The sequence below is a fragment of the Diuraphis noxia genome, unplaced genomic scaffold (assembly GCF_037042655.1).
Source record: "Diuraphis noxia isolate RWA-SAM2 unplaced genomic scaffold, SU_Dnox_SAM2 contig0001, whole genome shotgun sequence".
Taxonomy (NCBI): Eukaryota; Metazoa; Arthropoda; class Insecta; order Hemiptera; family Aphididae; genus Diuraphis; species Diuraphis noxia.
In genome coordinates, this window is record NW_028301711.1 from 88,048,124 (window position 1) to 88,072,947 (window position 24,824).

General features: G+C 29.2%; 2 protein-coding genes across 2 annotated transcripts; both read left to right on the plus strand.

Moving 5' to 3' along the window:
- Nucleotides 1–8,730: 8,730 nt before the first annotated feature.
- LOC149062345 (immunomodulatory peroxidase-like) lies at nt 8,731–12,571 on the plus strand. Its single transcript, XM_089216340.1, has 10 exons — nt 8,731–8,857; nt 8,939–9,200; nt 9,289–9,515; nt 9,695–9,853; nt 9,944–10,146; nt 10,540–11,084; nt 11,541–11,694; nt 11,843–12,019; nt 12,104–12,293; nt 12,365–12,571. Exons 1-10 carry the CDS (start codon nt 8,731–8,733, stop codon nt 12,544–12,546), a joined length of 2,226 nt encoding a protein of 741 aa, XP_089072466.1. The 3' UTR covers nt 12,547–12,571.
- A 2,308-nt stretch (nt 12,572–14,879) lies between these two features.
- Nucleotides 14,880–22,112, plus strand: LOC149062346 (immunomodulatory peroxidase-like). Its single transcript, XM_089215297.1, has 10 exons — nt 14,880–14,997; nt 15,073–15,337; nt 15,426–15,652; nt 16,178–16,354; nt 16,426–16,619; nt 19,174–19,703; nt 21,134–21,305; nt 21,435–21,611; nt 21,685–21,874; nt 21,933–22,112. The coding sequence occupies exons 1-10, from the start codon at nt 14,880–14,882 to the stop codon at nt 22,106–22,108; spliced, it is 2,226 nt and encodes a 741-aa protein (XP_089071423.1). The 3' UTR covers nt 22,109–22,112.
- Nucleotides 22,113–24,824: the final 2,712 nt, after the last annotated feature.

A 24,824-nucleotide genomic window follows, 5' to 3' on the forward strand; every position in this document is an offset into this window, starting at 1 on the left:
TATCTGTGATTATTTTCAGATTTACGTATAATATGTGCTGTCATATCTCCCTAACTATTTTTTTTTTTTGATATGCAATTTGAAATATAGTTATGTAGCATTTGGTTAGAAAACACCATAATATCGATTACATTGAAATGCCGTAACCGTTATATTAAAATAGTCACCGATGAAATGATATACAACATATTATATAAAATTTAAGATAAGGTATAAAATATATCAGTTGCAACTTGGGTTTGATGGAATGAAAGCTACATGCATCAAACACTAATGTATATGCATGCAATTCAATGACCGTACATATTTTGTAATATTAACTCAAAATTATCAAACCATAATATTATAATTTGTACACAATTATTTACAATATTTCATACGAAATTAAACATATCGCTACTCTTTTACTCTTTTAAGATTACTTAAAAAATTCATTCTAGTTATTAAAATGACAAAATATAGGCTTTATATTTTATTATTTATACACACGATATTACATAATATAGAATATTAAATATGTTATTTATTTTATTATTTGAATTATTTGAGAAAAAATATTTATTATGCATTGTAATATAATATGAAAACAATGCTTTTTCGATGAAATCGCTTTTACAGAAATGTAGTCTGACACTAGTATTGATCGATGAGTTGTACCTTAATAATATTGTTGTTGATCGTGTGCACACACACACACATATAGGTACATTTATATATTTTGTTCAAATATTATTTAATTTAGACACATCCACTTTTTAACAGCTCAAAATAACACTTAAATATATTATTGTCCCCTCAGGCCTCAATAAACGTTGTACATGTTTGATGGCCCCACAGCTCCAAGGGTGTACATTGTAGACGGTACATTATAATATCTACAACGCACATGTATTGTATACACTGTAACAAGTATATTATATATATATATATATATATATATATATATATACTATATATATATATATTTACTATATAATATGCTACACTATACAGTATTCATGTGCGTCCTAACATAAAACTATGTATATATACAGTCATCGCTCATAGGTACCTACCCGATATTATGAATCCCACGGGAAATGGAATTCAGATAATAGAAAGGGCGATACAATAATGTGCATGTCGTTTCCCAGAATGACATTGTAAATATTTTTTTATTCTCACACAACATGGGGGTGTTCCGGAATAATACAATTTTGTGTCTTATCTTACCATGTATGAGGCACTATGTGTTACTACGATTTTCGTATTATTTTATGCTTAAAATCAAATTTTTGAGAGACAGTTTTATGGAATTTCGGGATTAAAACATTTAAAAATTTTACCAAATTATATTTTATAATATATCATAGTTAGTTTACGAGTATATACACTGCAGACAACAATATTAAAATTCGTTGGTATTATGTGAACATATGATGCGTAAGCCTTAAGTATATGTAAATCGATTATATAGACGTCTGGCAATTTTAATAAGCTTTTAAACATTTAGTTAAATATTTGAAAAAAATTTCATATTTGAATGTTATACTCGCAAAAACAAAACTTTCTGGAATAAAAAAAGGAGATACTACCTAATATAGTACCTGGGTATAACCTAATTAACAAGGGGGACTTAGTCCTTGACTATTTTTATTAAATTATGCTAAAATTGAATGTATTGCATTACAATTACATTATAGTCATAACAGTTATATACTTAAATAAATAGTTCAAATTTACATACTCATTCAATAAATATGTAATGTATATTTATTGAATTATGACGACGCTTAGAATATGGCGCCACTGTTATGATATATATATATACTATATAGGTACCTATGTACCTATATTTATGTATTATTTGCAAAGTCCGGAATTTATTGCATATTTCCCAATGTGTTATCTACAGTAATTTGTATACACATCGCAAACTGCATAATAATTTTGCTGTACTTATAAGTAGTATGTATACAACATATAGTGTGATTTTTTAAATTCACTTTTATATATTATATATTATATTTAAGAATTTAAAAAATCACACTCTGTTTATTAAATGCCGAAATATAGGCTTATTTCTTATAAGTATTCTTTCTATACACAATATTACATTATATAGAAATATAGAATATGTAATTTATTTTATTTTATTTTTCGAAATATTTGAGAAAAATGTATTATTTACCACGTACTGTAATAATATGAAAACAACGTTTTTTTCATTCAAATCTCTTTTATAGAACCTTTCTGACACTAATAATAATTGATGAGTAGTACCTTTATGTCGTTATCGATTGTGCGCACACCCACACATAATAATATCGTATAGGTACCGAAAATAAAATAAAGAAAAACGACCCAGCTGTAATCACCACGCCCCAATCCATACCACATTAATCCTATTAAAAACTTCATGGTTCCTACCTGAACGAATTTCATTTCTTGATTTATCGAGTAATGGATTTACCCGGCGGATTGTCGTTTATGTTATACCTACATTTATATAATGGTTCGAAGAGCTCTCGTTATTGTTAGTGCATTATAAACGCGCCAAGCCGACGCCGAAGTCGTTTCAGTTGCACCGTTGGCTAAGCCCCGGGACTTTGTGGTGGTGTATGCGTGCGTGTAGGGGGGGGGGAGTGGTGGATGAGGAGGAAGGAGTGAGGGTGGAATGTGGCTGGCCTAAAATGCATTATATTATATAATGTACCTAGATATAGTACCCGTCCGACGCCGACATCCTGCAGATAATATACGACCGAACAAAGATTATATCTTAGGGTTTGTATAGCAGCTGAGAATTCCTTTGTAACTAACTTTAGATGTACCAACTGATATGTTAATTCTGACCAGATTTAATAATTTTTATTAGGTACCTATTAAATTTTTACCGAAAAAACCTTTTAAAATAACACACCCTAAAGTATTGATTTTCTCATCGTGAACACAGATCGGTATCGGAATTTATGTTTCTTCTCGTCATTTTATTAATTGTAAGCACGTTTTATACGAATAAAAGAAGTATAACCTATTTCACTTATGTGATTTTCTTTGGTTAACAGTTAACAGAAACATATATGTTATGTGTACCTATAACTCGACTAGGCAACACCTTTCCAATGATACATATTTATTTTCCCCCGCTATATGTTTAAAGCCGGAGTTATTGCAGGTATTAAATTTATTTTTTGGGTCAATAGAATTTTTTTTTTGCAAATCGTATTAATTAACCTATCTTTATTTGCAATACAATTTTTGAAAGAACATATTATTTGAATTCGTTCTAAAATTTATTTGAAAACGATATTTCTGCATTTTTAATTCATTTTTTCACTTAAATATTACTTACATTTTAAAATTCTCCAAAAATCTAAATTTAAAAATCTAATTTTGAAGGGTCTTACGGAATCGTGTAGACTTACAACGCTCCAGAGATAGCATTGTTAGTCACATAGTCTCTGTTGCGACCGGTCGTAATTTTTTACGATTTTCTGATAAAACATACTTAAAGCGTTCAAAAAATATGGGTTACTCAGCTGGTTCCGTAAGAAGCCCAATTTTTGATATCTGTATAACTTTGTGTAATAATTCATCTTTAATTTATACCCGTTTTCTTAGCTTTTCCGAGAGTTATGTTTAGGACTTAAAAGTTAAAAAAAATCAAAAATCAGACTTCTTACGGAACTAGATTTTAATATCCTCTTAAATTTTGTTCATAGGTTTATTACAATAAAACAACTCAGTAAACGATATTCTTTGATGGCGCAAACGTGTTTTAAAGGAAATTTTCGTGTACATATTTTGATGAGACGTCCTCTTAAGGAGATAAATTTCAAAAAAGGGGAAAAGTCATTACGTAAACATAACGCCAAATTCAAATATATTTTCAGAAAACAAATAAATGATAACTAACCACAAAAATTGATATCAGAGAAAAGGTTGTATATAATATAATATTGTATTGTTTAATTAGGAAGAAGAATATATCTTGTATGATTCCTAATAAGTTATATAATTACAAACTCTTGTGATGCTTACTTATTATTTTTTATAAAATTAAAATATAATAAAGTATAATATAGAAATATAAGTACCTATACACACGAATAATATTTTTAAATCACAACAATATTATAATTAAAATTGTTATTCTTATTATTAAATATGTAACTTCATCCAAATTTGAACTTAAAAAAAACATTAAAAAAAAACCGTGTTTATATAGTTAGATTTTTTTTTGCAGCAGAATTAATTACTTACGCGGAACCTTGTTTTAAATTTTCAATCCTTAGCTAAACAATTATTTAAACGTTTCATACATTTTTAACAACTAAATAATTTGTAAATCTTCAATTAAATACATTTTGTCATCATTTGAATTTTAAACGTCTAAACAAATAAACGTGATCATGAATTTTTAATATTTTTCAATTTCTATTATTGTATCAATTTATGGGAAATTTAGTATTACATTTTCAAGTTTTATGACTGAACGAATAAATTTTTATTGCCATTTATATAGAATAAATAACTAAAATAATTTCAAATGTCTATAAATAACTTAAATTTTTTTTAAATATATTGAAAGTTTAACCAAATATAGAAATTGATAAAATAAACATATTATGGTGTAAATTTCAAGTTTCTTCAGTTATTATCGTTTTTGAATAACAACAAAATAAGAATACGGGCACAAGAGAAATTGAGTGAATATAAAATGTTGTAATTCAAATACTCATAAAAATTTAATTTGAATTTCCAGCAGGCATTTTTTATTTGATAAAAGTAGACAAACTCATGAAGAATCTTGAATTTAATTTCTAAACCTTAGATTTAAAAAGATAAATTTTATAAATTTCCAACTCAAAATAAATTTCATGATTTTTTTATGTGTGTTAAAAAAATTGTGTATTTTTTCTAGTATAGAAAATGCTAGTATAAATATTCATTGAAATTTTCATGTATACGGTAATTTGCTTAAAAATTGATTTCACGTATAAATTCCCGTTTTTCTTAATTTTTTTTTTTCGGATGCTTTTGAAAACTACTGTTGTCGACGCCAAGATATAATATAATTTGGTACCTATGTAAAGCGTATAGGTACATGAATATCTCGCCGCCGACCGACACACACACACACACACAAACAGTCATATAATCTTTGTTATTTTTGTGTTGTATATTTTTGTATTAATTATGTGATTGTGAATTTTATTATATAATATGTAGATAATCGCCGCCACCGCACCGGCTGCGCGATTATCATTACTTAACACGGCCGCCCAGTCAATCAGTCCGTTCCGTAGTGCCTACGAGGAAGATCCTATATTATTTTATTACGTACGCTAATCGTTGTCAAAGAAAATATATTAATATTGTGCACGCGAATCGCCACGTATATTATAATAATATTGTTATATTATAATACCTACTCGTATCATATTGTTTTGTCTGCGCGAATCGCAATAGCTTTTATTATATTGTTCGGTGCAAATCGCCGGTTTATATTATATTTTGTGCGGGCGCAAATCGCCAGATTATATTATAATATTGTATAAGGCGCTAATCGCCACTTATTTTTATTATATTTATTTTTAACTGTTCCTAGTTCCTGTTGTGTGTGTGTGTGATTTTTTCTTGTATAGCTAGGACCAGCTGGCCAGACTGCGCTCCACCAAATTGTGAGTTTTTGCTATTATCGCTATTTATTGATTATTTTTTACATACTATTATATTATTATTAAATTGTTGGGCCAAAAGGGCCATATAGTATCACTGCTTGTTGAGCCAGAGCGGCCGATTATATATAATTTTTCATACCTATTGGTTATAGGGGCTCGTATAGCAGCACCCTATATATATATATATATATATATATATATATATATATTACCTGTTGGGCCAGAAGGGCCAAATTATTGTATTTTTACTAGTCAGCCATAAGGACTTTGATTTATTAGTATTATATTTTGTATACCTATCATTAGAAGGTTGCTGTGATTTTTATATTATATTGTGTAATTATTTGAATTATTTGTATATTACAGCAACTTAGTTACCAATAACCGTGTTACCTTTAATTTTAATTTTAAGTATACACACCACAAATATACACACCTACACACCCACCACACACTAGCACTCTCTGGTCTTGTTCGGCGACCCCGTCCACTTCCTTTGAGTTGCTACACACATATACACACATAGACACGGTCGGTCGGTGTGTGAGTGCGCCGCGCGAAGTATTTGGTGACCGGGCGTCAAGGCCTATTATTGTGTCGTTCCCGGCCCGTACAACTGTGAATTTCAAAATTTTACCTCCCCAATGCATCAACTTAATTCACTTTCCAACAGGAAAAACTACTGAAGTTGAAAATCGAAGTATCATTTCGACAATTTATCGTGTACGTATATACAAATATATAAAGGTATGTATTTAAAACACACATCTTTGTAAAATCATTACATTCATAGCTCTGCTCAGAATCTAAAATTCATTATATATTATAGAAATGATTACGCAAAACTAGATTTTGACAAAAATCGATGTATACTAAAACGTCTAAAACTGTTATTGGTTAATTTCAAATTATTTTTGATCTTTTTATGGTACGACATGTTTATTTATTTAGTTTTTTCAATGAAACATTTTTCGTTTGAAAATTAATACATACATTTTGTACAAAATAAGCCTTAAAACAATTTAAAAAAATCTAAAATAATAAGTTTAATTTTTTTTTAGTGTTGCAAGTTAAAATTCTTACGAAATTATTTAAAACTGCAAAAATTCGTAAATAATGATAGCAATTGAAAAAATAAACTACAACAAAGCAAACGGCCTTTAAGAATTAATGTGTTATTTCGCAAATTTTTTTTATAAGCTTATGGGACTAACTACAAAATGATTGTCACAGTTTTTATGAATTTCGCCTTCTAACTTCAGACGCTTATAATCGAATGATTTTTATTACTCAAAGACATTTTAAGACAAAAAAAAAAAACATAATTTAAAAGTGAATACATTTATTATATTGCTAAGAGCAATACAAATACCTATTTCAATACATACTAAATATTTGTTTTTAATTACGTTTTAATAAATTAGAAAAAAATATTTTTTAAATAGTTTCAGAACATTGGCATCTGTATTAAATACATATTTTTTAAATGTATTTTTCACAAGACTGTAGGTGATGATGGGTTAGGTGGTATTTAGGAAGTAGGTGGTATATGAAATAAAGTAATATTTATTTAAAATTGTATTTCAATAATATATGATAAAATGTGATATAATATGATATTCTATTTTGTCTTAACTTCATCATTGTAAAAAAATAGTCTTGTACAACGCACAGATAACTTCTGGATTATCTGTAGTGATATGTGATAAATAGAAGTAAGCATATTTTGTAATGTAGGACAGTGAGGCTAAATGTACAGAGGCAGCTAAATTGTAAATTAGATATAAGGCAAAAAGATCGAGAGAGAAAGGGCAGTCTTTTGGTACTTTTAGTATAATTACTTATAATTATATATAATATAATTACTTATAATCTTTTGGTACCCGAGTACTACGGCATACGACGATTGTATCGATTGTGTTTTGTTTGTGTTAGTGTGCATTAAATAAAGGGTTTTAACTCATTGGATTGTTTTTTAAATTCGGCGCCACCTGCTAGAATAAACGAATCCGATCTGAAACCGATTAATTTATGGTCTTTGAGGACCAAGGTATTAAAATTACGTTTTCTGTCTATTATTAAAGGCTAAATTGAAACCGGTTAGTTCATGGTCTTTTAGCCAAATAATTAGAGTTCAAACGTATGAACCTAAAGGTACATTTTATACAACATATCAATAAATTAATATTCCTTTCGTCCGTATATACTTATAATTAAGGGCGGTAAATGCCTAAAGCAACTTTTAAAAATACATCTATAATATAATAAATACTATTATAAGGGGCTTCACTGTACATTGATTGCATGTGTATTGTTTTGGCTGGTGCGTGGTTAGGATTATCAGGATGTAGGGAGGGAGGGAGTGCAGTTTATCCAATAGGATTTTCGTATGTCCGATACCTCGGTGGTGGCTATCTCCTTTACTACCGAAATCAGTCGACTGAAGTTTCGCGCGACGACACCACTAACACCAGACAGAAGTCCGTATAATATAATAAAAAGGTATACGTCTCTCTATCATGACAAACGTAAATAGTTAAATTGTCCCAATTATTGGAAAAGAAATTTCAGTGTTTAACCCTTACAATCAATCAAAATCTAATTGCGAGATAGCTGGTAAAGAATCTGTTAATCTGTTTTTGGTGAGTACCATAATATGTTTATTTACAAATAAATAAATAGGTATTTATTTATACCAGCGGTTCTCAAACTGTGCTCCGCGGAGCCCTAGGACACACACACACACGCGCGCGTGCACACACACACGCACGCACGCGCACGCACACACACACACACACACACACACACACACACACACACACACACACACACACACACACACACCCGCATGTGTTGCAATTTAGCTCCGTTAGTTTACAACTTAGAGTAAATTTACCTCTTATAAGAATTAAAGGTAACATTATTATCTAGATTTTCACATAGGCTTTTTATTATATTTCAATTTTGAAGCGAGGTATGAGGGCGTCCTCTTAACACTTAATTGTATATTTTAATATAATTAAGATTTCATTTTGTAATACGATTACAGTTTATAATCAGCAGAATGAGTATTATACAGAAAATGATTCCACTATTTATTGGTACCGTGGTATTCGCACCATTGTGTTGCAGAGGATTACAAGATCCTTGCAAATCTCAAGATCCTCAAATTTTTGATTTGTGTAAACAAGGTATAAATGATAAATTTAGTTTTGATATTTTTACAACAAATTCTTTGTAATAATTAAATGGTGTGTACTTATATTGTATAGCACTGGAAATAAATGCAACCAACTGGTACCTAAATCTTAGAATTCCTGAAGTAAATGAAGAAATTCAAAATGTTGTTGGTGTACTTGAAAAAAGGTATCTTTCGGAGGATGTACTAACGGATATCAGTCGTTTGACAATGGGAAGCTCAAATCATGGACAACTGATTGATTCTCAGCCATCCAGAGATGGGCTTTCAAGATCTCGGAATGCTGAAATTATTCGTGGGGTTACATATAATCTTAAGAATAAATATTGCATAAAGTAAAGCAGTATTTCAATATTTCAATAAAAAAAAAAAAAATATATATATATTATTATTGTTAAAAGCATAAATTAATCAACATTTCAGGTATATGTTAGGTAATATCCAATGTGCCAAAGACTTATCAAAGGTGAAACTAACTAGCACAACTTTGAGAAACATGTGTTTGTCTGAGTATTATAACGAAACATTGTGCATTGGGAAGAACTTAAACTATCGGAGTGCTGACGGTTCTTGTAACAACCTGAACCGTACCTCATTGGGAAAGGCAACATCGCCATATAAACGTTTACTGTTTCCAAACTACGTCGATGGTAATATTTCTCAATTGATTATCACACGATTCACACGTCACCTGTAGAATTCTATAAATGTAAACTTATTTATTGTTATTAAGCATTAAAAGCACTCTTTGTTTGGTTTTTATTTACCATGTACGGCATATTATAATTTTGTAAATCTAATACTATGATTTCGTTAATTGTTCATACAGGTATTTCCGAAATGTCTGAAAAATTGCCCAATCCTAGATCACTGAGCATGAACCTTGTCGATAACAAAAGCTCGACTGACCAATCAAAAACGATGATGATGGCATACTGGACGATTTTCATAGGCCATGATCTATCACAGACGGCGGTTTCCAGCATGGGTAAATACATTAATCTCATAACCACTTTTATACATTTATAAATTGATTGATCGTAACTAATGCAATTGGATGTATATTAAATTTATATAGGTAATAAGAATATGCCCGTGAAATGTTGTCATAAAGAAAACAGTATTCAATATGTTCTGAACAAAAACATTAAGTCTTGTAAGCCTATATTATTGATACCGGAAGACGATAAAGTTTTTAAAAAGAAATCGCAAGCGTGCATGAACTACGTTCGTTCGAGGCTGGCAGTGCGTTCCGATTGTACATTAGGACACGTGGAACAAGTAACAGCCATATTAAATAATTTTATCATATCTATAAACTTTTATTTTATTATTATTAAAAAATTTTAATTAGATAGTAATTACATGCAATGAAGACATTTTGGGTAAATGGATCTGAAGGTAATAAGGATAGGACAAGTTCCTATAATAACTTATACAAAAAATGGTGTATGTTGCGCATTTTGTCTTTTTGGTTGTATAATATGTCTTGTTTGTAATATTTATGAAAAATTGTGAAAAAAATTTACAAAAAATTGTGATCGTGGGGTGTGAACATATTTTCAGCATTTTAGTGTTTAAAATACGTACGTTGTAAAATCACATAAACCGCTGAAATTAACGAAATATTAAAAAATGCATAGCCATTAATGAAAACCTATTTATGTTTCGCAGATGAACCAAGCTACACATTATTTAGACGCATCAATGATATATGGTACGACAGAGCAACAGACGTTGTCATTGAGGAAAATGATGGGTGGTGAACTCTTGTTGGAAAAAGCTAATATCACCAGGAAGTCATATTATATGCCGCTGGAAACAAAAGAAACCAACGCTTGCCAGCGCGGCAGCGGGACGTGCTTCAAGGCCGGTGACATTCGGGCAAACGCACTCCCCCAACTTACGGTCCTTCACACACTGTGGATGAGGCAACACAACCAGATATGTAGAGAATTACAATACTTGAATCCACATTGGACAGATGAAAACATTTTCCAGGAGGCCAAGAAAATCGTGACGGGATTAATACAGCACATCACATACAACGAGTGGCTACCAGCGCTCCTTGGTGTAAACTACACTAAAGAGAACGGTTTGGGGTTGTTAGAGAGCGGATATGGCAAAATTTACAACGGTACAGCCGATTCGACCGTCAGCAACAGCTTCGCGAACGCGATACTGCCGTTCGCCAATTCTATGCTCAGCGACAACATCAGGTTCGGGATATATTATAATATAATTGTTATCATCATTATTATGTAGGTATGTGGGTAGTTCAGTTAGTGGCGACAATTTTTAAGATAGCCATGAACAATCGTTGTTATCCAAGAACTTTTCTTTGGACAATTTATGACTACTATTTAATTGTATTGGCTTTTGATTTTTAAACGGCGACCTTTACATTTAAATTATTTACATAAAAATCCAACATGTATTTTAATAGCGTATTGAACGAAGAGACGTTGTAATAGTTAGGGAATTAAAACGGACTTATCTTACATATAATGATTCTTACAAATAATATATATATAGCAGTAAAAACGTAAACACATAGGACTTTAAGATAATAAATAAACATATAATAATATTGATGTTTGAAAAAAATAATAAACAAATGTATAATGTACAATATTACATGTTTACGTATAATTATTGTGAATGTTTGTACTTAGTTTATACTCGGAAGACCGAATGATCAATGGAAGTCTTTCACTAAAGGAACATTACAACCGACCTGTCGATATACTGATGAAGTACATAGATGGACTTATTAGAGGACTAACTACGCAGAATACGGAAAAAGTCGATATGCAGTTTACAGAAACGGTGGGCTTATGAAACACAAAACATATAAACTTTGTTTTTTGACATCATCAATGATGATTCGTCGTATTTCTTGATATATGTTAACATTTTTATTAGATAACAAATTACTATAATAGAAAATATAACGTATTTTAAATATTTTTTATAGATTACAAATTACCTATATAGTATTAATCCAAATAATTCGATTGGAATGGACATTATCAGCCTGGATATTCAACGAAGCCGAGATCACGGTATTCCAAGTTACACACAATTTAGAAAATATTGTGGATTAAAAGACATAAAAAATGAGCAAGATTTGTCTGAGATCATGATGGAAGGTGTAAGTGTTGGAATATACATTTTAAATGTTAAATAATAATATACCTAATGTACTGATAAATTTCTTTCGGAATGTTGTACTTAGTCAGCTAAGAGATTATTGAAGCAATACAACACTTGGAATGATATAGATCTATTGGTAGGTGCATTGTCTGAGAAACACGTCGATGATGCAATGGTTGGCCCTACGATGAGGTGTATCATCAAAGAACAGTTTGTAAGAACTAGAATTGCAGATAGATATTTTTATGACTTACCAGGAGTATTCAACATTTGTTAGTATAATTGAATTTATTTTTAATAAATTAATGAACACAATTTAAACTAACCTTTTTTTTAATTTAAGACCAACTGGAAGACATCAGAAAAATTACTCTGGCCAGAATTATTTGTCAAAATAGCAATAATGTTAAAACGATGCAGAAACGAGTATTTTTGACACCAACTTCAGATAATGATATACAACCATGTGAGAACGAAATAATTCCAAATGCATTTTTCAATCGTTGGGCTGATATTGCAAAATAATCTAGTTGAAGCCTGTAATAAATGTATTTATAATTCATTTATATCGAAAAACCATAAATAAACTTTAAATAATTTTGATTTTAATATTTAATAATCGCTTAACTATTAGTTGAATCTATTTGCCTAATAAACCTATCTAATACTTTTTAATAAGAACATAATTTATAATTAATTATAAGTTTATATTTAATATTTAATAATATTTTTTAATCTATAAAAAAAAAATGATTACCTATAACATTAATTTAAAATATCATTAGTATTGTAAAGTGTGATATTTATTATGAAACAAAAATATACTTCTAGTTAAAATATTTTAGGGTTTAAATATTTGAGGATTGTATATCTATACTGATATTAGTTCAAAAGGCGCATATGTATCATTATATACATTGATGAAAACATAAAATCTTCATACAAATGTATCAAAATACATTTCTTTCTAATTGAAAAGATCTTTTCAAGTTATTACGGCATTTTACTGGCCAATTCAACCCCTAAAACATAAAATATTGCCTTACATAAACTAGCTACTAATTTACAATAAATATTTTCCAGTTTGATAAAAATTAGTTTTAATACATAATACATACACATGATCACTCGCGCGTTTTATTTCACATGATTACTAGCGTGTTATAATTTTCCAACTATATATTAATTTACTTATTTACATCGAAATACAAATTCAATATTTGTATAATTTATATGCATTGCATTAGAAACTAGAGGCAGTATATTATATGAAGTAATTTTGACGACCCCCCTCTCCTTCAACTACAGTCAATGGATTTAATAATATCTACTACCTATTCATGATGTCATAATTATAATAAGCATTGGAGGAAGGGTTATTCTAAAAAAAAGCGAGAAACCAAAATTGGTTATACTAAAATGATAAATAGTTATACAATAATTTATTATATAAAATTAATTGTAATGCATTTGTATGAGTGATTGTTGAGCTAGTTGGTGGGTGGGTAGATAGCTATCAGAATGAAGGGTGGGAGATAGTGAAGTTCCACCAATAAGATCGTCGTTATTCCTATGAGCCCGTTGTGGTAAATATTCCACTGACCATCCGATGTCAGTAGTTTCATTCGACACCGCAAGACCACATTGAAGTATTGCAGTTGAGCACGTCTGACGATCATTGTATGATAATACGCCGACAAACGTGTGTGGTTAAAATTACTCAATCATAAGATAAGGATTTTCGGTTCACAACGACGAAAACAATATAAATTCAGTTACATGATAGCTGTCAAGAGGATAAGAAACTGTTAATTGTTCAAAATTAAACGAGTCATCAAAGAGTAAGTACCAAATTAATATTTACATTCAAATAACAGAAATAAGTTGATTTTTACACAAGTTATAACAACACGTCTTGTGACTTGTCAATTGTCTCTTGTTGGGTTAACGTGTTAACACGTTATGCACACATAGATACCAAGGGTGTTTCGATTTTTTCATTCACCCTAACATGTTTACTAATACGCGCGTACCTATGTTATATACTACATATTGTGTACCTAATGCGTGAAAAATAGTGAGCTACCGAAATAAAATGTAATCTTCGAGTATAAACACAGCAAACTATTAAACACTTGCATAATGCGCACAAATTCATGCCACTTCAAGACATTTCACAAATTATTACTTTACATAAAATTTAATTCCTATTATCAGAATAATAGTGAAAATATATTGCAATGCTATTGATATTGCCATTTAAAAAAATATTAAGGGGATTCGATAACTACCTGTTTTAAGGAGTTGAATATAGGCAGTTTCTATATTTCGTGCGTACAAGGCATGGTTACGTGTGTGTTGTAACTGATTATTAGTGTGAGAGACTCCCGCACCACACTTACTGCACGCTCATGTACAATATGTCGACGTGAACAACGCCGCACATGCGAGCAAAGTAGATCGCCAGTTTTTTCGACTAAAATATCCAACCTTTTGTCCATCGGTCCAAGTAACCTAAAAATACGATAAGGATTTTAAAAATTGATTTGAATACGTAATTATGTCTTCTTAAGATCGGTCAAGCATCTTTTTCAAATTTACGATTTTAATTCAGTGTAATCAAAACTTAAATTGTTTTAAATTTCACAAATTTTAAATCCACATAATCCGAGCCCTAATAATAACGAATTCAAATCAGATATTAAATGTCTTATTGCATCATTAGGTCCATCATATTGATGGACAAAAGATTGGTATGTTAAAATCGAAAAAACGGTCGGTATCGAATGTCCCCCTTAAAAAATTATGTAATTATTATAGTTACACTTTTCGTAATAATATGCTTACAGTTGATAAAAATGGTCAGAACGACAAAAATGATAATGATAGTACGACTGTTGATTTTTACGGTGATATTTACATCACCATACTGCAGAGGATTTAAAAATCGTCATATTCTTGATTTGTATGAACAAGGTATATCCTATATTATTAACTTAAGCTTTTGTGTTAATAGTTTTAAAACTAATCGATTGCAATGGTTTTGTATAGGTTTGGTTATAAACTCGACAAACTGGTATCTACAACTCAACATCTCTGAAGTAAACGAAGAAATTCAAAAGGTTATCGAAAGAATTCAAAACAGATATCGTTTTGAGGATAAAATATTATCGCATGCCAGTCCTTTAAAACTTGGAAGCCCAGTTCATGGACAATTGATCGACTCCATGCCTTCCGATGAAGGACGTTCAGCATCTCAAATTGCTGAAATAATAATAGATGTTTCACGTAGTTTGATAAGCTCATATTGTTTAAAGTATATAAGCATAAAATAAATATCTCAATAAAACTAATACATACATTTTTTATCATAATGATATGCATAAATTAAATAATTGTTTCAGGCATGGGTTAAGTGATGTACAATGTGCCAAAGACTTAACGAAGGTGAGCCTGAATGGTACAATTTTGGGTTGGATATGTATGTCCGAATATTACGACAACAATTCGTGCATTGGGAACGATTTTAAGTATCGTAGTACCGACGGATCATGTAACAACCTGAAACGTAAATATTTGGGAAAGGCTAACACGCCTTATAAGCGTTTACTGTTTCCAGTCTACATAGACGGTAATATATTTCAATTTAAAAATACTTGAAAATTTAATACAAAGTTTCTCATAAGTTATTCTTTTAGTGATTAAAAAATTATAAAAATACATATGCAAAATTTTTTTTTATTAACATTTGAAGTTCAAATATTGACTTAATACGTAAAAATTACGGCAATTTTCAAATTACCTTAGATAGAAATTCATAAAAGTTTTTCTTTTTAATTCTAAGATTTGAAAATTTTTAATAATCTATAATATACCCTAGACAGATATACCTTCTCCGTTCAGAATCGTTTTTCGTATACAATGATACCTATCATTGCATTCAAATTTAACCTACGCTAGTCAGAGGTCCACCCCACCCCATAATGTACAGCAGAGCGATACCCACTTACCCGCTTTTTTGTTTTATTCAATATAATAAGATGTTCACATTACTCTTTCAACTAGCACGTAATTTCAGCTAAAAATTAATTACGTATTATAATTTAAATTCATGTGAATCTCTATAATAATATGATTTTATTAATTGATCACACAGGTATTTACGAAATGCCAAATATATATGAAAACAAGCTGCCCAATCCTAGATCACTGAGTACACATTTTGTAAAAGACGAAAATTTGACAGATCGTACTAAAACAATTATGATGGCGTACTGGGCGATGTTCATAGGCCATGATCTATCACACACGGCAGTTTCCACCATGGGTAATCGCATAACTTTACATAATTTGATTGACCATAATTAATGCAAACGTATACTTATATTAAACCAAAAGGGACAGAAAACGGATTTGTGAGTTGTTGCGATGATGACAAAAGTATTCAATACACTATGAACAAAAACATAAGGTCCTGCAAGCCTATACCAATACCGAACGATGATAAGTTTTTTAACCCGGAACCACATGATTGCATTAACTACGTGCGTTCACGGCCAGCGGTGCGTTCTGATTGTACATTTGGACCAATGGAACAAGTAATAGCCATATTATTAAATAATTAATTGTTTGAATGAACTCATATTTTATTTTGCAAAACAAAACACTTAACCTAAATCGGTCATATTAAATGTTAAACAAATAATTGGACATATTTTTTACGTTTAGATAATTTAATATGTTTTGTCTATACGTTGGTGGTAATATTATAAAAAAAAGCGGGTAAGTCGTGGATGTCGCTCTCCTGTACAGTAGGTTACTATAATGGATGGGATTAAATTTGAATGCAATGATAGGTATCATTGTATACGAAAAACGATTCTGAACGGAGATGATTTGTCAGTCTAGGATATATTATATTTAAATATTGTCATATATTCTATTTTGAAACAAATATTTTATTTTTTAATTAAGACGCATTTTGCATATGGCATGGTTAATCAATTACTGTAGTTATCATAATTCATAATACCTTATATGCTTATATTATCATAGATATACGAATACCTGGTTTGAGGATAAATCGTTATCATTACGCGATTTCATAAAAATTTAAAACTCAAACGCTCAAAACATTTTTCCTATAATGACGCTTCAAATTTTCTCTATAGCTATTTGAAGCAAAACTTATGGAAAACTTGGTGTTAAATTTTATAACCTTAGATATAAATACAAACAATATTATGAGTTTGAACTACAAAATAATTTGCAAATATTCATGGTTTTGACGAATTTTTGTCAATATGTGAAATTCAAATGCTAATATAAATTTAATTTGAATTTCCGGTGGACATTTTTTTTGTGATAAAGATTGACAAATTTGTAAGGAATCTTGTATTTAATTTTCAAAGCTTAGCTTTAAAAAGAAAATTTTTTATGAATTTCTAGCTTATAATAATTTGCGAATTTTCGTAATTTTTACGTATTTAGACAAAATTTGAACTTTAAATGCTTATAAAAAAAAAATGTGACTATACATTTCTTGATTTTTCAACTGCTATTGTAAAAATATTTTGGGAGCCTTGTATTAAATTTTTAAATCTTAGGTATAAAAGGAAAATTTTTTATGAATTTCTAGAATAAAATAATTTACGAATTTTCGTGATTTTTACGTATGTTTTCAAAATTAAAATTTGAATACATGTAAAAAAAGAATTGCGGCTATACATTTATTTTATTTTTCAACTGCTATTATAAAAATATATTATGAGCCTTGTATTAAATTCTCAAATCTTAGAATTAAAAAGAAAAACTTTTATGAATTTCGATCTAAGATAATTTGAAAATTGCCGTAATTTTTACGTATTAAGTCAATATTTGAACTTCAAATGCTAATAAAAAAAAAATCGTGCATATGTATTTTTATAATTTTTTAATCACTATAAGAATAACCTATGAGGAACTTTGCTTTAAATTATCAAGTATTTTGATAGGGCCATAAAAATTTTATCGACACTTCAAGAAAAATTTTTCAGAAAAATTGAAAATTTCAGCCGTCTATAAATATCTCAAAAAAAGTCAAAGTATTTTGAAAATTAAATCATGTAAAGAAAATGCCAATCTAAATAACTGATAAAATTTTCAAGTATCTACGACTTATACTTTTTTAATAATAACAAATGTTTAAAATCGTTTGAGGATAAATCGTTATCGTTACGCTAGTTCGTAAAAATTTAAAATTCAAACGCACTTAAAATTTTTCCTATAATGATGCTTCGAGTTTTTTCTATAGCTACTTGAAGGAAAACTTATGGAAAACTTAGTTTTGTATTTTTAATCCTTAGTTATAAACGAAAACAATTTTATGATTTTTCAACTTCAAAATTACTTGCAAATTTTCGCGTTTTCGACAGATTTCGTAAAATTTTGAACTGTAAACGTTTATTAAAAAAAATTGTGATTTACGATATTTAATTTTTTTTAGCTACAATAAGAACAACTCATAAGGAACCGTGAATTAAATTTTCAAGGTTTTTTGGTCGTCCAACATTTTTTTTACCGGCACTTCAAAAAAAAAATCGAAAATTTCAGTGGTCTATAAATAACTCAAAAAAAGTCGAAAATGTTTGTAAATTAAACTGTATATAGATATCACTAACATTAACATTTGGTGAAAATTTCAAGTATTTACAGTGATTAGTTTTTGAATTACAACCATATAAAAATATCTATTTGGTCGAAAACTGGTTTTGCGTAAAAATTCCCGTTTTTCTGTCATGTTTTTTTGTTTTTCTCGATTTTTTTGAAAACTGTTCGAAAATGTTTACTTTTGACCTCTTTAATGCACCAAGGATATTCACTTTTACATTGGAAACCACCCCCAAAGTTTGAAATCGAAGCATTATTTCGACTAGTTATGCTGTACACAGACACAAAAAAAAACAAAAAAAAAAAAAAAATAAACACACATCATTTTAAAATCAATACAATCATCACTTCGTTCAGAATCTAAAAAAGGAAACCTACTCTAAATATCAGTGCGCATAGAGTGATGCGAATATTTCCATTATTCCATTGTTTAGAACTGACATATCGAATTGGCAAAAACCTGAGAAACTAACAACATATTTAAGATATATTTGTTTTTCACAGATGAATCAAGCCACCCATTATTTGGATGCATCGATGATTTATGGTACGACGGAAAAACGAACGTTGTTATTGAGGTCAAAGTCGTGCGGTATGATGATAGAGCATGATCGATATTCAACATTCTCAACTTTGCCGCTGGAGAGCACAGACACATACGCGTGTCAGAACGGCACCGATACATGCTACAGGGCTGGCGATATCCGAGCAAACGCATATCTACCACTGACCGCCTTGCACATATTATGGTTAAGGGAACACAACCGGGTAGCCGTTGAGTTGTGTACAGCAAAACCCGAGTGGACTGATGAGCAACTCTTCCGTGAGACCAAGAAAATCGTTACGGCTAGCATTCAGCACATCACGTACAACGAATGGCTGCCGGCGCTGCTTGGCGTTAATTACACCAAGGAGAACGGATTGGGATTAGAACAAAGAACCACGTACGACGAGACTGCAGACCCGACGATTAGCAACAGCTTCGCGACCGCGATACTGCCATTCTCTAATTCTATGATTAGCAACTACGTCGGGTTCGGAAATAAACATGATTTATAATTTTACAATTGTTATACCTAATTATCAAGTATGCTGGTAGGTTATTTTGTAGTGACAGTTTTTAAAATAACCGTGAACAACAGGTACCTCTTATTTATAAATATTTTTTGGAGGATAAGTGATCATTAAGTACCTTTTTAAAATATTTTCACCTTACTTCAGCCCCGTGCTTTTGTAAGTAGATTTTGATTTTGACCGGAGTGATGAATGTATTGATTTTACAATTATGAGTGTTTTTTTATTTATTGTTTTTTGTGTCTCTGTCCACGGTAAGTGGTCGAAATAATTTCTCAACTTTGAACTTTAGTAGTCTCTCTAATGGGGAAGTGAATATAGTCGGTGCATTGGAGAGATAAAAAATTAAAATCCCTAGTAGTTTTCAAAAGCACCAGGAATAACAGAAATGTTTACGCAAAATTGGTTTTGAATATTGGTGTAACTCTAGGCTCCTAGTATGTGTTGTTATAATGTTAGTTAAAAATTATTTAAAATACATCGTCACAATTTTTTATTATAAGTATTTAAAGTTCAAATTTTGATAAAAATAAATACGTTTTTAATGTTAATTTTGCGAAATATTTTAAGCTTTTCTTATAAATTATCTTTTTAAATCAAAGATTTGAAATTCAGTTCAAGATTCTTCATAACTTTATCTACTTTTATCAAATAAAAAATTTCTCATGGAAAGTCTAATTAAATTTCTATAACCTTTTGGCAAAGTTACATATCAAACAATTTTTTTATATAGGTACTATGAATGACTGAATGAGTAGTCGGTAACATAATGAATCTGATTTGCACTTTATTTTACAGGTACCTGTCTGCATTTTTTTTTTATATAATTAAAATATTATTATTATAGTATACAGTAACCTAGAGTGACAAACCGTCTCCGCTCGTTCGAAAAACGATTCTGTTTCTCCTACATCAATGAATTCGAATTTAATACCAACTATTACAGTAAACCTCTTGTAACTTACCTATTGTAGGTATACAGCAGAGTGGCATCCACGTACCTGCTTTTTTATTTTTAAACGTGAACGTTACGTTTAAAGTTATTTATTTTTTTAACAAAATGTACCTATACAAGATACCATGTATGGTACATTTTGGTTTAGAATGTTTAGATCATTGCGGGTACCTTCAAGCATTTAATATTAGTTGAACAAATTTACAAATTAAGGGAAGAACTCTTCAACTATTCATAAAAAAAATCTATAGGTATAGTTCTAATACTCGATATTTTATTTAAACAATAAATCAAAATTTGCGCAACAATATTCTACTATAATTAATTTTAAATGATTTATATACGTATATTACATAAGGATTGATGTTTGAAAAAAAAATAATAAATGTGTATATTGTTATACATACAATGTAACTTGTAAATGTTTTTGTTTAGTTCATACTATGTAGATATTTTTGGAAAGTTATTTGACGTTCAAGGATCTCATTATCTTCTAAGGAAATATTACAACCAACCGGTTGGTCCGCATATGACCAACTTGAATAAAATTCTAAAAGGGCTAGTTTCGGAGAATACTCAAAAAGTCGATATGATGTTTACACAAACGGTAGGCGAAAGACACAATCAACGTATAACTTTTTTTGAACAACATAAACGATGACGATTATAATACTATAGACAATAATATTATAACGTATAATAATCTGTTCTTTTATTTTTTAAATATATTTTATAGATTACAAATTACCTATACAGTATTGGTCCAAATAATTCGTTTGGAATGGACGTTTTTAGCTTGGATATACAACGAAGCCGAGATCACGGTATTCCAAGCTACACGCAATTTAGAAAATATTGTGGACTAAAAGACATAAAAAATGTGCAAGATTTGTCTGAGATCATGGTTGAAGGCGTAAGTTTGAACATAAATTTCAAATACATACCTACTGTATATAGATTAATATCTTTCTGCTTGTTGTATTCAGTCAGCTGAGAGATTATTGGAGCAGTACAAAACTTGGAACGATATAGATTTATTGGTTGGAGTGTTGTTGGAGAAACATGCTGATGATGCAATGGTTGGCCCTACGATGAGGTGTATAATCAAAGAACAGTTTGTAAGAACTCGAATTGCAGATAGACACTTTTATGACATACCAGGAGTATTCTCTGAATGTTAGTATAATTAAATTCTAATAAACAACATTTTACATAAGCTTTTTTTAAATTTTAGATCAACTGGAAGATATCAAACAAGTGTCGCTGGCCAGAATTTTGTGTGATAACGCCAAACCTCATAAGATGCAACTAAAAGCATTTTTTAAAATGGCGTCAGATGAAGAACATCTTCTTTGTAATGAAACATCAATTCCCGAAACGACTTATAGAAGTTGGTTTGATGAATTTTAATATATTGGAAAAAATAAATGTCGTATTTACAAGAATATACATAATTTTAAGCAATAATCCATAATAGGTACTAGAAAATAATTCGAATATATAACCATAATCTTCATATTTTGTTTTATATACGTACAGCTATTAAGTAGAAATGTATTATAATTATTTTTAGCTAACATGAAATCACATGAACTTTTTTTTTAATAAATTAACTTTATAAATTAATTATTTTACACATTAGAATATGATAATGTTTGATAACGATTAGATTTTTTGTAAGAGTAATATATTATTTATATTTTTATATTATTATTTTTTAAAGTGTATATTATAGTTTATTTCCATAATCCACAAGGACATGTACAGGAAGTCTAGTGCACCACTGTTTTTACTATGCCATGTGCGAATATTATGTTGTTGCATCGAACGCGAGAATTGTTATTAATTAAATAAGTTATAAAAATTATTATACATAATTTTAAAGGGAGTAATATAAACTATAATAATATAACAAAAGTATGATTATTTATCAAATTTACATCTCAAAATTAAACGTTACGTCGTTACTGGCTTCTATAATCATTATTGCAATAAATCTAGTAGGAATCTATAATACGTATATCTAATATTCTAATATTCATTTATAATAATATAAAATTATAAAATGTCGTGTCCAGCGGCACCGTGTGCAACGGTTTCAAAACAGTCCATTTTTTCTAGCATCATTGATAATTTTCTAATAATATTATAAATAATATTAAATCAAATAGCTACTGTATTTATAATAAGTAATGAAAATAAATATAATATAAAATATCCTAGACTGATAATTCATTACCGTAATTTGGATAAAATGCTTATATACAAAAATTGTGACTAACGATTTTTGATTTTTCTTACTACGATAAGCACAACTTATAATATACCTCGTATTAAATATTAAAGATTATTTGGATAGACAAATTTTTTTTTATAGACATTTCAAGTATCACAGATATATTTATATTTATGATGATAAATATAAATATTAAATATAATATACAAGGTGCAACAGAAAGAACTGAATTACTGTTTCTTTTGTTCTAATTAATATTTTTAACTTTTTTTTTATTTATCATTAAAAGACGCTAAGGCTATATGTAAAATTGATTTATTTTTATGTTAATTTTTTAGTATTGAAAATAAAAATTTAAAATTTGATATAAATATTTTTAGATAAATTCAAAATAGCTAATTTGTAAATCTGATTATAAAAATAATTTTTATGGTAAAACGATTTATCTGAGTCAAGTAGTTTATTTTTTAGAATTTTTTAAAATATCAATATTTTTTTGATAAAATTAATTTGGTACCTAATAACTTTTTAAAACATGATTTTTGGGCATTTGCTGAAATGAGAATATTTCTTAAATTATTTCATCATTATATAATATTAACAATTTTTTGTTATAGGTTTAATTTGTATATTTTTTATTTTATTTTTAGTCAGTTCTTTCTGTTACACCCTGTATGTATGTAAACTATATGTATTACATTATATTATATAAAAATATATTCACGTTATACACAATACACATAATTTTTGCGCTCATCGACGCAAAAACTATTTCATTCAGACGACTGAAGGTGCACAGTTTAATTTATAATTTATATTAAATAAACAAGAACCCCGAAAGATTCATCCGAACGTGAACAACTTTATACAAACGCGTCTACAAGTATTGATCGCTTCGACTAAGTAATTCCTGTTAAAGTGGGGGAGGAGTCGTCGGTCCGTCGCACAGATTTTGCCACCATACTGCATTGTACTGTTGCTGACAGTCTGCAGAGAAGGAAAACCCTCATTATAATATTTATAGCAGGTACATAATAACTGTGGCTTGGATTTAAAAATGGCCCATCTCACTGTTTTGTAAAAATTTGTTTGAATGCCCATGTAAAAAGTGAATGAGTTTTTTTTTATGCTAAAAATAGTGTAAATCAACTCTCAAATAACCATAATCACAGAGATACAAGGGATTAAACAATTATTTAGTTATATTTTTGCCAATCGGATATCAGTCTTATTTTAAGGACTCGTGAAATGTGAAGGGATGATGTACGCATTGGTCTTTTTACAATTAAACATTTTGTAGGATTATACCTATGAACATACTTTTTTAAAAGATTTTATTATGTTTTTACGCTAAAGCAGTACCTTTGAAGTATTTGTGTATACGTAATTATTTATTACAATCGTTCATACTCAACTGATCTGCTTCCGTCTAATAGTCTATTCCAGGGATTCCCATCCTTTTTAGTTATGCAGACCAAAAATTATGGAAAAAAAATATTTAGGCTTACTTACCTAATATACAGGTATAATATATAATCACACACAAGTAAGATGGTAGAAGAAATATAGATGTGTATTAAATCATATTAACTATATGATTACTATATGATAATAATTATATAACTCAATTAAAAATGTCTGACACTTGGCATCGACCAACGTCCGCGGCCCACAAGTGGGTTCCGACCTATTGATTGGGAATCATTGGTCTAATCAGTGAATACATTAAAATTAAATAAATAAATAAATTTTATTTCCTACTGTATTCCAACTATTACAATATGTTGAAATAATTTGTATTTATACTCTCATAATATGTTATTAATTATTATTCATTGTATACTTACCAATATAAATTGGTAATACAAATAATAAATGCTAGGTATATAT

Bases quoted from the DNA above. Each gene is read 5' to 3' on its own strand.
- LOC149062346 (XM_089215297.1), top strand. From the start codon at position 14,880: ATGGTCAGAACGACAAAAATGATAATGATAGTACGACTGTTGATTTTT. The intron at 16,355-16,425 runs GCATAACTTTAC...CAAAAGGGACAG, and splicing joins AGTTTCCACCATGGGTAATC to AAAACGGATTTGTGAGTTGT. The intron at 21,612-21,684 runs GTAAGTTTGAAC...TGTTGTATTCAG, and splicing joins CTGAGATCATGGTTGAAGGC to TCAGCTGAGAGATTATTGGA.
- LOC149062345 (XM_089216340.1), top strand. From the start codon at position 8,731: ATGAGTATTATACAGAAAATGATTCCACTATTTATTGGTACCGTGGTA. The intron at 8,858-8,938 runs GTATAAATGATA...TATATTGTATAG, and splicing joins TTTTGATTTGTGTAAACAAG to CACTGGAAATAAATGCAACC. The intron at 9,201-9,288 runs GTAAAGCAGTAT...TCAACATTTCAG, and splicing joins AAGAATAAATATTGCATAAA to GTATATGTTAGGTAATATCC.